The 14,454-nt window shown below is 47.5% G+C and overlaps 1 protein-coding gene across 4 annotated transcripts in view; it reads left to right on the top strand.

The window, feature by feature from the left end:
- LOC126524341 (polyamine-transporting ATPase 13A3-like) overlaps positions 1 to 6,483 on the top strand; it is a 358,071-nt gene extending 351,588 nt beyond the window's left edge. For all 4 annotated transcript variants that reach the window (XM_072287406.1, XM_072287408.1, XM_055067260.2 and 1 more), the window contains one exon: positions 5,911 to 6,483. In XM_072287406.1, the coding sequence (XP_072143507.1) occupies positions 5,911 to 6,081 (171 nt within the window). In that variant the 3' untranslated portion in view covers positions 6,082 to 6,483. The remainder of the gene's footprint in view (positions 1 to 5,910) is intronic.
- Positions 6,484 to 14,454: the final 7,971 nt, after the last annotated feature.

Here is a 14,454-nt window from a genome sequence, read left to right as displayed (position 1 = left end):
ATCTGAATGGCGCACTGCTGACGACAAGCCTATTTGTTTCCACTGCCATCGAATCGGGCACATTTCTCGGCACTGTCGTAGTCGCTGGAGTTCCCCGAGCCGGCCTACTTATACTGCCTACTCTCGCCCCTCAGGTGGCCCTTCTCGTCCCTATGCCGCACGCTCCGATAATGCCGCCACTGATTCTCCTGCAACGAACCGCCCCTATTCTCGTTCGCCTTCGCCCCAACGACGACAATCTCGCTCTCCCCAGCCCCGTCGCTCCTATTCGCCGACTCCCTTCGGACGCCGCTCCCAGCCGGAAAACTAGACGATGCAGCGCCTCGAGGTGACGCTGCATTGCTCCCTACGCCGCCAAATCCTCTACTGACTTTGCCCACTCATCTGAACCTTCTTGACGTGCAAGTCGACGGTGTTTCTGTGTCTGCTCTCATAGACACTGGGGCGCATTTGTCCGTAATGAGCGCTGACCTTCGTAACCGGCTCAAGAAAATTATCACGCCCGCCACGACGCCTGTTGTCCGTGTCGCCGATGGCGGAACAGCCCCCGTAATTGGTATGTGTACCGCCCGCGTCTCCTTCGCCGATCGCTCAACAATCGTGCTATTCACAGTCATCGCCCACTGTCCCCACGACATCATCCTCGGCTTAGACTTCCTTTCCGCACATTCTGCTCTCATCGATTGTTCCGCCAGTACTCTCCGCCTTGACCTGCCTGTTCTGGATCCTGCTGAACCACACCCCAGTCGCCTCAGTTCCGCCGACTTCGTTCGCTTGCCGCCTTCGGCACTGACCTACGTTGACCTAGTGTCATCCCCACCAGTCCCCGACGGTCACTACATCGCGGCTCCTATGCAAGACGTCCTCCTTACACATGGGATCACAGTACCCCATACAGTTTTATCTATTACGGCGAATTGCGTCTGCCTGCCAGTGGTCAACTTTGGCTTGACGACACAAGTGCTGCCACGTGGGATGTCTTTGGCCCAGCTTTGTTCATTCGAGGATCACTCAGTAGCATCCATTGCAGTAGACGACACTTCATCCGATACTCCTCTACCATCGCAGTCGGCAAATTGTACCATCGCTGACTTACGGAAAATGATTGCCCCCGACTTGCCCTCCGAGCACGCTCGTGAACTCTACCGCGTTCTGTTTTCCTACCACGATATTTTTGACTTTAACGATCGTCCTTTAGCTCAAACTACAGCTGTCAAACATCGCATTAATACCGGCGATGCCCCTCCTATTCATCGCCGCCCGTATCGAGTGTCACCAGCTGAGCGTCAAGATATTCACGCAGAAGTTCGCAAAATGCTTGCCAAGAACATTATTGAACCATCATATAGTCCATGGGCGTCACCTGTAGTACTGGTCAAAAAGAAGGATGGCTCATGGCGCTTTTGCGTGGATTATCGGCACCTTAACAGGGTTACCAAAAAGGACGTGTATCCCCTACCTCGGATTGATGACGCCCTTGACTGCCTCCACGGTGCTCGCTATTTCTCTTCTATTGACCTTCGCTCCGGCTACTGGCAGATTGCCGTGGACGATCTCGACCGCGAGAAGACTGCTTTTGTCACACCCGACGGTCTTTATCAATTGAAAGTGATGCCGTTTGGTCTATGTAACGCCCCTGCCACTTTTGAACGCATGATGGACTCCCTTCTTCACGGTTTCAAATGGTCCACGTGCCTGTGCTACTTGGACGACGTTATCGTATTCTCCCCAACGTTCGCTACGCACCTCGAGCGCCTCTCAGCAGTCCTGGACGTTTTTCGGCGAGCCGGTCTGCAACTCAACGCATCGAAGTGCCAATTCGGCCGTCGCCAGATTACCGTCCTTGGACATCTCGTTGACGCGAACGGAGTGCAACCGGACCCAGGCAAGATCCATGCTGTTACGCACTTCCCTGTTCCGAAGTGTGTCAAGGATGTGCGCAGCTTCATCGGCCTTTGTTCGTACTTCCGCCGTTTCGTGAGAAATTTCGCCGCCATAGCACGACCACTAACCGACCTTTTGAAAAAAGACGCTCCTTTCCAGTGGGGCGATAACGAGGCCTCTGCATTCTCTCATCTAATCGACATTCTCACAACGCCTCCCGTTTTGACCCATTTCGATCCTTCTGCGCCTACCGAAGTCCGTACTGATGCCAGCGGTCACGGAATTGGAGCAGTACTGGCACAACGCCAGCGTGGCCACGACCGTGTTATCGCTTACGCCAGCAGGCTCCTCTCACCCGCGGAGCGCAACTATTCCATCACTGAGCGTGAGTGTCTGGCCCTAGTTTGGGCGGTTGCGAAATTCCGCCCATGCTTATATGGCCGATCCTTTTCCGTTGTCACAGACCATCACGCGCTTTGCTGGTTATGCTCACTGAAAGATCCTAGAGGAAGACTTGGTCGCTGGGCCTTACGCCTCCAAGAATATTCGTATACTGTCACCTATAAATCTGGCCGACTGCACAAGGACGCTGACTGCCTGTCTCGCTACCCGGTCGACGAGCCTGACGACGCCGACAGTAGTAGCGCCAACGGCATTTTCTCTGTCTCTGCCTTCGGTAACATCGCCGATGAGCAGTACCGAGACCTATCGCTGCGAGCACTTATCGAGCGTCTGCGCTCTACACCTACCGACGCATCCGTTCGCCGATATGTCCTCCAGAGTGGCATTCTGTATCGAAGGAACTTCCTCCCTGACGGCTCTGACCTTCTTCTTGTCGTGCCAAAACAGCTACGACAGACTGTGCTCTTTGAGATGCATGACGCACCCACTTCAGGACATCTTGGGGTAACCCGCACGTACGACCGCGTCCGCTGCCGCTTCTATTGGCCTGGTCTCGCTCGCTCCGTTCGACGCTATGTTGCTGCCTGTGATCCCTGCCAGCGTCGGAAGACACCTCAGGTGCTACCTGCCGGTCATCTCCAGCCGATCACCGTCCCTGTGGAACCGTTCTTTCGTGTTGGATTAGACCTGCTCGGTCCCTTTCCCACGTCATCTTCTGGGAAGAAATGGGTAGCCGTCGCGACTGATTACGCCACCCGATACGCTATCACTCGGGCTCTCCCTACCAGCTGCGCCACTGACGTCGCGGACTTTCTCTTGCGTGACATTATCTTGCTTCATGGCGCCCCGCGACAGCTGCTTACTGACCGTGGTCGAAACTTCCTCTCGAAAGTTATCGCTGACATTGTGCGTTCCTGCTCCATTCAACACAAACTGACTACTTCATACCATCCTCAAACCAATGGCCTGACAGAGCGGTTAAACCGTACTCTTACCGATATGCTGGCCAAGTACGTTTCCAAGGACCACCACGACTGGGACATTGCCCTTCCTTACGTAACATTTGCGTACAATTCTTCCCGGCACGACACCGCCGGATTTTCTCCCTTTTATCTACTGTACGGTCGCGAACCTACCTTGCCCCTAGACACGGCACTTCCTCCTGCTGCGGTCTCAACAAGCGAGTATGCGCGCGACGCCATCGCCCTCGCTGACCATGCACGCCAGCTTGCCCGTGCTCGACTGACGGCCTCACAGACCACTCAGCAGTGTCAGTACAACGCCCGCCATCGTGACGTACAGTTTTCACCTGGTGCGCTCGTGCTCCTGTGGTCGCCCTCTCGTCACGTCGGACTTTCAGAGAAGCTCCTTTCGCGATACACAGGGCCCTACCACGTGCTGCGCCAGGTGACGCCTGTGACTTACGAAATTGCTCCTGTGGCCTCAACCTCGTCCTCTCCTGTGGCATCTAGTGATGTCGTACACGTCAGTAGGCTCAAGGCCTACTACACTGCTTCCGAGTCCGATCTTTAGTCGCTCCGGGACGGCGCTTTTGCAGCCGGGGGTAGTGCTACGGCACAATATGCGCGATCACGAAAGGCCAGCAGTGTGAAGACGACGACGACGATTAGAAGCTAGCGCGGGCTGTTGCCTCTTGGCCAAGCGCAGCGTATTTTCCTTGTAAATATATTTGTACATAGCTTTTCGTCTGCGTCTTCCTACGTAACAATATCATACTTGCCGTGATGCAACAAGCATCTCAGAAAGGCCGGCGATCTGTGACTTCTACAACGTTTACCTTGAATTTAACCCGCTAAACTTGTTTGCTCACAACGTTCAGGGTATAATGACGAACGTTTGAATTTCTTACAGTATCGCTCGACAGTAACACGAGGACTTATGAGGTTGTCGGTGTTCTTGTTTATTAACTGCAAGCGCAACGATGCAGCTTACATTCTACCAGCTCCACTTGCTTCCGTAACTGCTTTTTAAGATTTGTCGTTCTTCACAAGGTCGTTTTAGGTCGCGGCATCTTGAAGTAAAGTTAAATGACGCTTACAGCTGCCTACAGCATGCGGATATAAATTTCTCAATATATATTTCCTTTTTCGTGCTACACGTTCAACTCAGTTGAGCAATTTACTGACTCTTGTTGCTTGAGCAACAGGCATGACGAATCTGTTTGGTGAACTAACACAGGCTGCTCGGCACAATTTTTTTAGGGAAATCTCGCCGGGCCGCATATATTGGAAATGTAGGAGGCAGAGCGCCTTAGCAATCGCGGTTGAACGCAAATGGCTGTAAGGCTACCGGTGACGATGACTGACTCAGCACCAGCACCGCGAAAACGTCTGCCCGACGTACCTTCAGAGGCAAAGTTCGGATTGGTGTTGCAGAAGTCGCGGGGCGCGGTAGTGTTGAACTTAGCGTCTCAAGTTGGCGGCTAGACGTAATTATACTTATTCAATCGTGTTTTTACTAACTCTAACCACGTGTCATTATTTCGCATTATTTGCGGCGCCTCCAGGACCCCAAAGCGGCAACGGGGCCACCGAAGTTGGAACCCGGACTGGTCCATACCTTGGGGCTCACCGAGGCCTGCGCATGCCAGGGAGTGTTCGCATAAAAAATTGGCTGTCCGCTTTGCATCCCTGGCACGCGCAGGCCTCGGCGAGCCCCAACCCACGGGCCACCCTGCTTTCAGCTTTGATCCCCTCGCTACCGCTTGGATGGCCTGGAGATCCGGTGTCGCCTGCCTTTAGTATAACCTCACGTGCTCTCCTGAGACCCCCGTTTGCCGGTTATATGTGCCCTCCTGGAGCAGTGGTATCGTCGCGACGAAGACAGCTACCCGCGGCTTATACAACACCAGTCCGAACCTCGCCCCTTCAGACACAGCGATCCCCAAATGGGGCGTCCGTGCCCACTGGCTCACCGCGCGGGCAGCCAGCGGCGGAGCGTAAACAAACTCGACCCCACTCCGCTATGCTGGCATGTCTAGGGAACAAACGCGCACAACACGCGCTAAGAGATTTAGTTATTTACGCGCGTCCGACTCTCCCAAGAGCAGCCTTCTAGTAACTGATGCGGAAGAGCAGAAGAAAACGCCCGTGTGCCCAAGCACTACATCCAATTACGTGCCCTCAGCCATAGATCTGAGCTCAAGCGCCTGCTGGTGGTTCACTACTGCATTACAGTGTTTCGGCAATCGTAAGTTTGTCTTTCGTTCGCGTATTTTGGGCCATTCTTTTTTCAAATTCAAACTTTGAAACTATTTTGGCTAAAAAATAATATACGGCAAATGGAAAACGAAACCAGCTACTGGCAATTAGTGTAGCTAAAAAGAAGTTGCAAACGTGAGTTTAAAACAGCGCCTTAGTTCTTTTCACTGAGGTTCTCACCTAAAGAACTCTAAGTTGCAAAAGCATAGTAGCTGACAACGATTGCTCTTGCATAAGTATTGGGGTAAATTCGCTCTAAATAACAAGCACGTTCATCTACTTTACATGCTTTAGCATTATTGCAGTAATTTATCTCAACAATTAGGCATAACAAATAAACCATCATGCAACACACGATGAGTCGAGAAAGTGATCCTGTTAATTTTTTCTGTTCGTTTCTCAGATGTACATCGTGAAGAGCACCGTTCTCAAGAACCTTTACAACCGTCTCTTTCCCGAAAGCGCCCTCAAGTCTCGCTACGAACAGGTGGAAGAGATGGTGAGAGAAGAACCAGACTGGCTTCTGTCGAACGCAACGATGGTCGCACAGATCAGAAATTTCGACATATTCTAGGCTGATTGCGGTGCCCAAGACCTTGCAGCAAGATATTTATAATGTGACACCCAAGGGCGACCGGGGACAGACATTCCATCGACCGTGACACAAGAATGAAGCAGCGTTTGCTGTGAAGACATTGAACATGCATGGTCATGTGGCTGCGTTTGCTGAAACTAAACTTATTTTTCTTCTTTTTTTGCTATGTTCGCGCACTGTGGACGAGTACTCCTGGTACGACATTACGTTCGTATCAGTCGGGATTGCCCTCGGGACGCAGTTGTGCCACCACATCCTACATTCCTCAACCATGAGTGTCAGTAGTGAAGCGACAGTGAAGTAAATCTGTTATTGCAAAGAACTCCACCAAAGTGCGATTTCAGGAGCACAAAAAATAAATAAAAATGAGTTTCAACACTCCTTGCCAGCATCTCTCTTTGGCTCGTACTCGAGCTTGGTTTCGAGAATTTGGGGCCTCGTGTGGTTAGTTTCTTTTTTCATGTTGTACTACACACCGCCCATTAAAGCAGTCTGCCCTCAATCAGATCCTGTAAAAGGCTGAGAGTTAAAAATGTGCGTCGAGGTGGAATCTTTTAATATAAAAGAACTGCGGTTATTTTCGGCACTTACCAGTGGAGACACAACACAAACCGAACTTTTATTTTGATGCCTGTCATGCGCATATTTCCATTTCTCGCCACTAGGTGTAGCTAACTATCGCCATCAGCTATCAGTGCTATAACAGAGGCCTTCGCAAACGCAAGTATTTTTACCCATTGCCTTGCTTTGAATAGGGTAAACACAATACGTCTGCGAGACCATCATGTGTGATCGTGAGGAGCAGCAGCTAAGCATCATATTTTTTTTTTCTTTTGAGAAATAGGTTCACGGAAAGTCATGGACTGCTTCAATAAGCCTTCGAGTGAAAATGCGCAAGTCTCAGACTGGTGTCGTCAATGGAAGGATGGCAGAACGACCATTAAAGTTGAAACCCGTCCTTGTGACCCATCAATCAATCGTGCAGACAAAAATGTTGATTTCATTCGTAAAATGACCACTGAAGAATGCCGAGTGACAAATCTACGAGTTATCAGACAACACAGACATCCGTTGAAGTGCATGCCAACAAGTTTGACTGAGGAATGGCAGATGAGGCTAATTGCAGCGAAATTCATGCCCCCACAGGTTCACAGGAAAGCAAACAGAAAGTTGGTTGTCCTTGACGAAGGCTTAAAACATCTAATCACTTCCGACACAGATTTTCTGTCGAAGGCGGTGTACCTGCGCGACTATCGCCTCCAGAGCTCGTGAAGAATAAGATGGGCTCACGTTCATGTAGAGCGAGATTCGAACGCGCTTGTGCGCTCGACCTGAGCGGGCGCGGTATCGCCTGCTCTAGGGATCCCGCCGCACTTTGGCTGGCCAGCCTAAATAAACCCTGGCTACAGCGGCAACCACTGGTGACCCGGAATTGGTGACCCGGACGACCGAGCCCAGCCATGCCAGCGTCAACACACCCACTCTAAGGCGAGAGTGACGTGGCCTTAAGGCTGTTTCACATGCTGCGACTGGAACGACGAAAATCGGTGCTGTCGCACGCGTCGCAATGCGATTTTTAGAGGGCTCATTTCACATGTTTGCGATTTCAACAATGCGACGGGTGCGACGCCCAGGGTTGCTTACTGCCAGGTTTCGTGGCACACGGTGCATAATTCTTTTATTCTAATGAATAAAACGTTTACATTATAATAATATTGATTATCTTCGTTAGTAGCAAATAATATGTACGTTTACTAATTTAAAAACGTTAGTTAAGATTTGTCTTGGACTGCGCGACGGCGGTTTCTGTAGTTCAGTGCGACATGGCGCACGTAAACAGCTGTTCGCAGGTGGTTTAGCGCTGTGTGTTGTTTCATCTACATTCTATGACCGTTTCGTTCTGTCTGCGCTACAACAATCTACAAGATGACCTATGGACAAGTTCATATAGCTACCCTCACCGCATATGCAGTATTCGGAATTCAGCTGCCACGAAGTCGTCGTGTCAGCCCCACAAGATCCTCGCGCTACCCCTGCTCGGCGTCAGCTTCTGGAGAAATGATGCGTGTATATTGCCCGTCATTGCGCATACGTGGTGCCTGCTCCTAGCCATATTCTTACGCCAAACGCAACAAGAAGCACCAACCCGAACGCCCGCGTGTGCCCCTGAACGAAGCCTCAAACGATCTGTGTGATTACGACGTGGAATGAAAATTGTGTTGTGAAATTCAACCTTAGCGCTATTCTGGTTCGTCCATCGCCGTGCTTGCGCTGCGAATATATATATGGGAGCCCTCTCTAAATATTTCTAAAGGCGCAAAAACCGACGCATCAAATGTTTCGAGCAGTTACCGTCACTTTTGTAGAAACCTGTACGTTGTAACATAGCATTCTAAGAGACACGCTTCTCGTCCACTTTGTTGTCCCGTGTCTCGCGCTGGTAGTATACTCGGAACTTCTAACAAGAAGACCATATCAATACGCGCTATTCATAATGCAGGATCGTAGACCTACGGCAGGCGCACTTGCCGTAGAATTTTTCAGCTTTCTGCTCAGCCTCGCACGCCTCTCACGGTTCGCCTGTTTTGTGGAAATAAATATTATTATTATATTAATAATGTTATTAGATATTATAGTTTCTTCACTGTAATTTATAGCAATCATCCAGATTTCTTAAGCTAGTCATGCATTTAACCTGTATTAGATCAACTTTTTTATGACATGCTTATGGGAGTCATTTCAAACTAGATTGCTCAGCCAGAGAAAGTACAAATGCAAGTCTCAATGTTTATTCCAATTTGGTATTCCTAAACAGATTACATTGGCAGAATTTTATGCCTGCTTGCATTTCCTGCAATTCAATGTTCAGAGCTGGAAAAACTGATTCCTTTTCTTGCTGTCGAAAGGCTGCTTCAATGTCGATAGCAAGCTATAATTATTCATTTCGAAAGTGTTAAGCTATGACTATATGTCTCAGCTTATTAATGCGTTTTTGTTCCACGAACACAATTAAGTTTTCTCTCTCCCTCTCATTGACAGCCATGGAATGAAACCATTCACTTTCATAAGTATCAGGATGCAAACATTCTGAAATTTGTCCTGAGCATTTGTCTGCATCCTATAGTGTGCATGTTTGTATCAAGCTCTGGGGTTACGATCGCAGTGATCTACACATATTGTTATATTGCAACAAACAAATGTATTTAACTTTGTTTTCAAATCTACAATGTGGCCGTGCAGTAACGAATACATTATTAATAAAAAAAAAACTACAGATTCAGTGTACCTGCTGGATTCTATGCGAAGTGAAGTCTTTGTCAAGTGGTCAATGAAATGCTGTTAAAGTAACTGCGATATATACAATTTGTCTTAATTTCAACAATCGAACATGTCATCTCTTGCAAGGTTTGCTTATGCACCGCATAGGTCACCACCTTAATGTCATGTAATCTTTATGCATTACACTGTTCACAAACCATACCGAAACGCAAATGGCAGTTAATGTAGATGCACGCTGCGAGACATCAACACAGTGACGTTTGCTGAGCAAGGAATGGTGCGAGGTGTATGCAGATGAATGAATGACGTGCTTATGTACTTATTTATTTATATACCTCGCAGGCTGCTAGGTTGGAGTATTATGCGAGGGGGAATAAAAAGTTGTTACAAAAGGAAGAAGGGCACAACATTAAGAAAAAAAACCAGCAAAGAAAGCAGTACCGATACATTGTACCAACTAGCCCAACGTATTTTATTGGCACAACATTATACAATACTTAACAAACAATAAGAGAAAAAGTTACTGCCGATGCACCCTGTACAGACGGTAAACCAGCGAAGCTGAAATGTGCGGCCCCGGTGTTTATCACTGGGTTAATTCCAATGGTTTATTCAAGTCTTTCTATATTATTCGTTATGTCTATGTTTCTTAATGAGGTTATGCACATGTTTGGCTTGGGTTTATCACATTGTTTATTTGTAATGCCACACATCGCACTTTTCAAGATCACCATCATGCAAAGTGCAATGAGTGGTTCATTCTGTTAATCCAGCGGGTCCATCAAAGTCTTTCTGAATTATGTTACGCACTTGTGTTTTGTAATGCGTTAATCATGATGTTTATGACTCAGCTATGCACTGTAGTTACCAAGTGACACACCGGGGCAGCACATTTCATTTAATTCAATACAGGGACAAATTTTTGAACCTATTGGGAAGTCGGAGAGAGACTGCTGCACACGCGCTCTCCTGCTAGAGCTGCTGCTGCTACTCGTGAATTCATTAACTGTATTGCAACAGAAATACGATGGACAAGAACGAAGTGAACACACAGCGCTTCGTTCTTGTCTGTTGTCAATATGTTGCACTTTAGTTAATAATGAATACACACAGACTCATCTAGTTTTTCGTTACGTCAGGCTTATAAGCCCTCTTGTGTCCTGGAATATCTGCATGGCTATGTATCCTGTAATTTAATTTCTGGCCATGTGCTTACAAGTCACGTGTCAATCTCCTGATTTTCCTGACAATCTTGTGTGATGTGCTGGCCCAGACAGTTTCTGGTGAATCCATGCAGGGTGTTGTGCAGGGTGTAATCTGCACAAGTGCTTCTTTGATTGCTTTCAGTTCAGCTTTTCTAGGTGTAGGATGACCTGGAATGGTACTCACTTATATGGGGTTTAGTTTTATGTAGTGTCATACTACTGTTACACTGCCATTGCCAGGTCATTGTGCATATTATATGTGCCTTATGTTTGCTTGCATCTTCATGATTAGCAACCTCCTCTGTTTGTTTCGCAGTTGCATATAGTCTCCTGGCCTAATTGTTTGCCCCCATATTTCACGGTATGGGCCTGCTGTGTTTCATGTTCAGGTACTCTCGAGGTTGTATTTCTAAAGGGAGGGGTAATCGTCTTTGCATCTCACATGCTAGCTGGCATAGTATCTTGGGACGAGGTTCTGAGCTCTTGAGACAAAGAATTTGTGCTGCAGGCTGCAACTGTACTCTGTCTAGGTGCTTGTTTGTTAGCTCTTTCTCATAGAGGTCTTCAAGCATGGTAAAGTTGGAAAGACCTGTTATTACTACCCGATGCCTGTATTCGATGAGTTGTCTTTTTTGTGTGCTGCTGGTAATTCATACTGTGCCATACCTTGGACACAAGCACAGCATCTGCGATTTTCCATAGTATCCACTCGTCCACCCCCATGATTTCGAGATTATTCTTTTCACCAGGTGTGGAAGTTGCGTCCAGGCATCGCATAATTGTTTCACCCACGTGCCGTCATGGGCTTACAATAGCTGAGGATTTGTGGATGTTGACTTGCGGGCATATTTGTCCAGCTATGTGGATCACAATGTGCAATCTGGGGTAGTTCTTGATTCTAGTCTTTCTTTTTTTTCCAACGTCAATATGAGCTGACTTATCACAAAGCGAGAGGCCAGACTGGCCAAGAAAGTATGCAGTGTTGTCAAGGGCTTGTTGCATCATTCTTGATTTCTATTGAAGATAGCTTTCCCATAGACTATAATACACTGTAGGCTGTAGTGTTTCTTGTAGTATGCCCGTGTTGTTGGTGTGTGTGGGGCAAATGTACCTCCAACTCTCACCTGGAATTTTCTGTCTTTCAGAAAGTTACTGTTTAAGTGCTCTACCAGAATTTTTTTTTGCTCATCCTTCCTCTTATTAGAGTAGCATGAGGCAGTACTGCTGTTAAAAGCCTCTTCACTCTCTTCATTCTTTCATAAGCGGTATTATACAATGTCCTGCAATAAAGTTTCTGCTGCTTATGGCCAACTCATATCTGCCAGAAGGGACAACTCTACAAAAAGGTTTTCTTTGTGCTATGTGTCCGACGTAGTATGAGTATTCATGCCTTGACATTTATACATCTGTAGAACCAGCTTCCTGACAGAGTACTTGCTATACCTGATCATGCTTATTTGTGCAGTGCTGCTGAACAATACATATTGATGCAATGAATATTTACACACTCGAATTATCACGAAAGATGGTTGTTTTACAATTCTGCCCTTTGCTTTCTATTGGTGTTAGATTTTGCATAAGTATGCACCCCTATGCAATAGTATTTTGAAGTTTAAGGGTTCAATAAAAGGTGATGAACTAAATCTAAGTGCAAGAGCTTTTTTTTTACCTATGACTCCCATCGAAATGCGACTTCCATGGCTAGCAAATCAACCCCTCGCCTTGTGTTAGCAGCAGAATGCTATAGCCACAGTGGCAGGTGGACAAGTTGAAGAACAATATTTCTGTCTATAATTTTTTTTTCTTGCCTGTATGTAAGTAAAGTTTGTAATAAGTTTGTCATTGCAAAAAAAGCCCAGTTTGTGGTCCTTTATTGAATAAACCACATATTGTGTATAGTTGAAATGCAGAAATTTGTTCTAAAATCCTCGGGTGATATATTTTCTTGCAAGTAGCATGGTATTTCATTACATAGAAAGATAGTAATCGCAGCGGATATCGTTATTTGGGTTTACACACTAATATATGTGATCACAAACTTATTAGAAACTTACTAGAAACATATAAGGCATAAATGTTTCTGCACACTTGATCAGCTGTGAACGTGGAAGAACTGCTTGTGCTGGCTGAACTGGCTGACTTCACTGCACAGTTATGATTAACTTTTCTTCAGCGTGTCGTTTTATACTGTTTTATCCCCACAAGAACAGGCCGTTTGCCTGCTTTTCACATTGTTGCATGAGTTCTACATGATTGTGCAGGAGGGTAGGTTGTCACTGTGCCACTATAGCAAGCAATTTACTTAATCTACTAGCTCTAGAATTAATTACCTTTCAAAGCAAGTGTTTATACAGATGCAGTAAGGATACAAAGTACGCAACATAGTCAGTGTTTATTGGTTTCTGTGCAAGGAAAAAAAATTCTCCAGAGAAGAGGTGCGACTTAACGCGCATGTAATATTTTATTCAAGCCACGGATTTAATGCTATCGTAGCAAATTCATTACGATAGCCGACACTTTTGCTCTGTCAAATTTAATAAGAAGTAAGATAAGCTTTCAAGATGCAACGGGAAATTCACGCTTGAAAACCGACAAGAAAATGCAACTGAACGGTACCGCGTTCAGCGCCACTTTGAAACTTCAGGTACTTTGCTGTCTTCTCATTTGCCTTTGCCGAGGTTGAAATAATTCAAGCTGCTCCGTAAGCGCAATTTTTGCATGTTACTCAACAAAAGAAAATTGTGACAACCTCGTCGTCTGCTGGGGATCGAACACCTCCTAACACTGACAACTCGCAAAGGCGTACAAAGCAAGCGTGAAAATGCACTTTATTTGCTGCGTAGCGTGTCAACAAACATACATAAATGGGAGAATCGAATATGCGGTACACGTTATTTATTCTCCCTTCGTGTACGTGCCGAATTCGACGATCCACGTCTCCGCGCATTGCACTTGTCGTGCGAGACGCCATTTTCCGAAACAAACCGGCGGAATAGCTCCGTTGACAGCTCTCCGCGCAATTTCGATGGAAAATCGCAGCGACCGGTGCGACGGTGCGACTGTGCGACCAACCGGTTGGTCGCAGCCGAAAATCGGGGGGTCGGCACTGCGACTGCGATTTTCATCGCAAACGACGGAAATCGCACTTCCGGTGCGACGAAAATCGCATCATGTGAAACAGGCTTTAAACGGCCAGGCAGGCGTGCCGCGGTTGTAGGGTGTCCGAGAATTCAACATCGACATCTCGAACATCTCGTTCATCCAGCTGGACAGCCATTTCCGTCTCAACATGGTTCCAGGCTCCCGGCTTCAATGACGACTGGCGGACAGCCATCCTCGCTGATTACGCCACCTCGAACGCTCAGTCACAACTCTCGCCATTTGAACTGTCGCGTCATTCAGCGTCTTGTCATCCCACATCACCCTGCGTCCACCCTTGCTGATCGTCAGCACGCGCCGGTCCCTGCATCAAACCTCTATTTGGTTCGTGAGCCTCCTTTCAGGCTGAAAGGCACCTGCGCGACGACTCTTTATAAGGAATTGACGGGGCCAAGCGTAAGCGCTTTCGGCTGCTCTATGGCCCGCCGCTCTCCTTCTTTGAGCGTTCCCGCAAGCTCTCCGCTTTCAGTTCGGAGGGACCTCACTCATGACCCATTATTCAGAGGCTCTCCCATCAGCTTCAATACTCAAATTACACTCTCGCAGGCATGGCGACGCCACAAGCAAAACATTCGCGATGCCTTCAGCGACCACCGCAACCCTGATGCTATTGGCATTCGAGATTTTACCGCAAGCAGCAGCAGGTGAGCCTTTCGATGTTCTGTGCCTTCTGTAGATGCATGGTCTACGGAAGTTTTACGGGAGCAGG

The sequence above is a fragment of the Dermacentor andersoni genome, chromosome 3 (genome assembly GCF_023375885.2).
Source record: "Dermacentor andersoni chromosome 3, qqDerAnde1_hic_scaffold, whole genome shotgun sequence".
Classification (NCBI taxonomy): domain Eukaryota; kingdom Metazoa; phylum Arthropoda; class Arachnida; order Ixodida; family Ixodidae; genus Dermacentor; species Dermacentor andersoni.
Note: the sequence above shows the minus strand (reverse complement) of the source record. Positions and strands in the feature narration are given on the sequence as shown.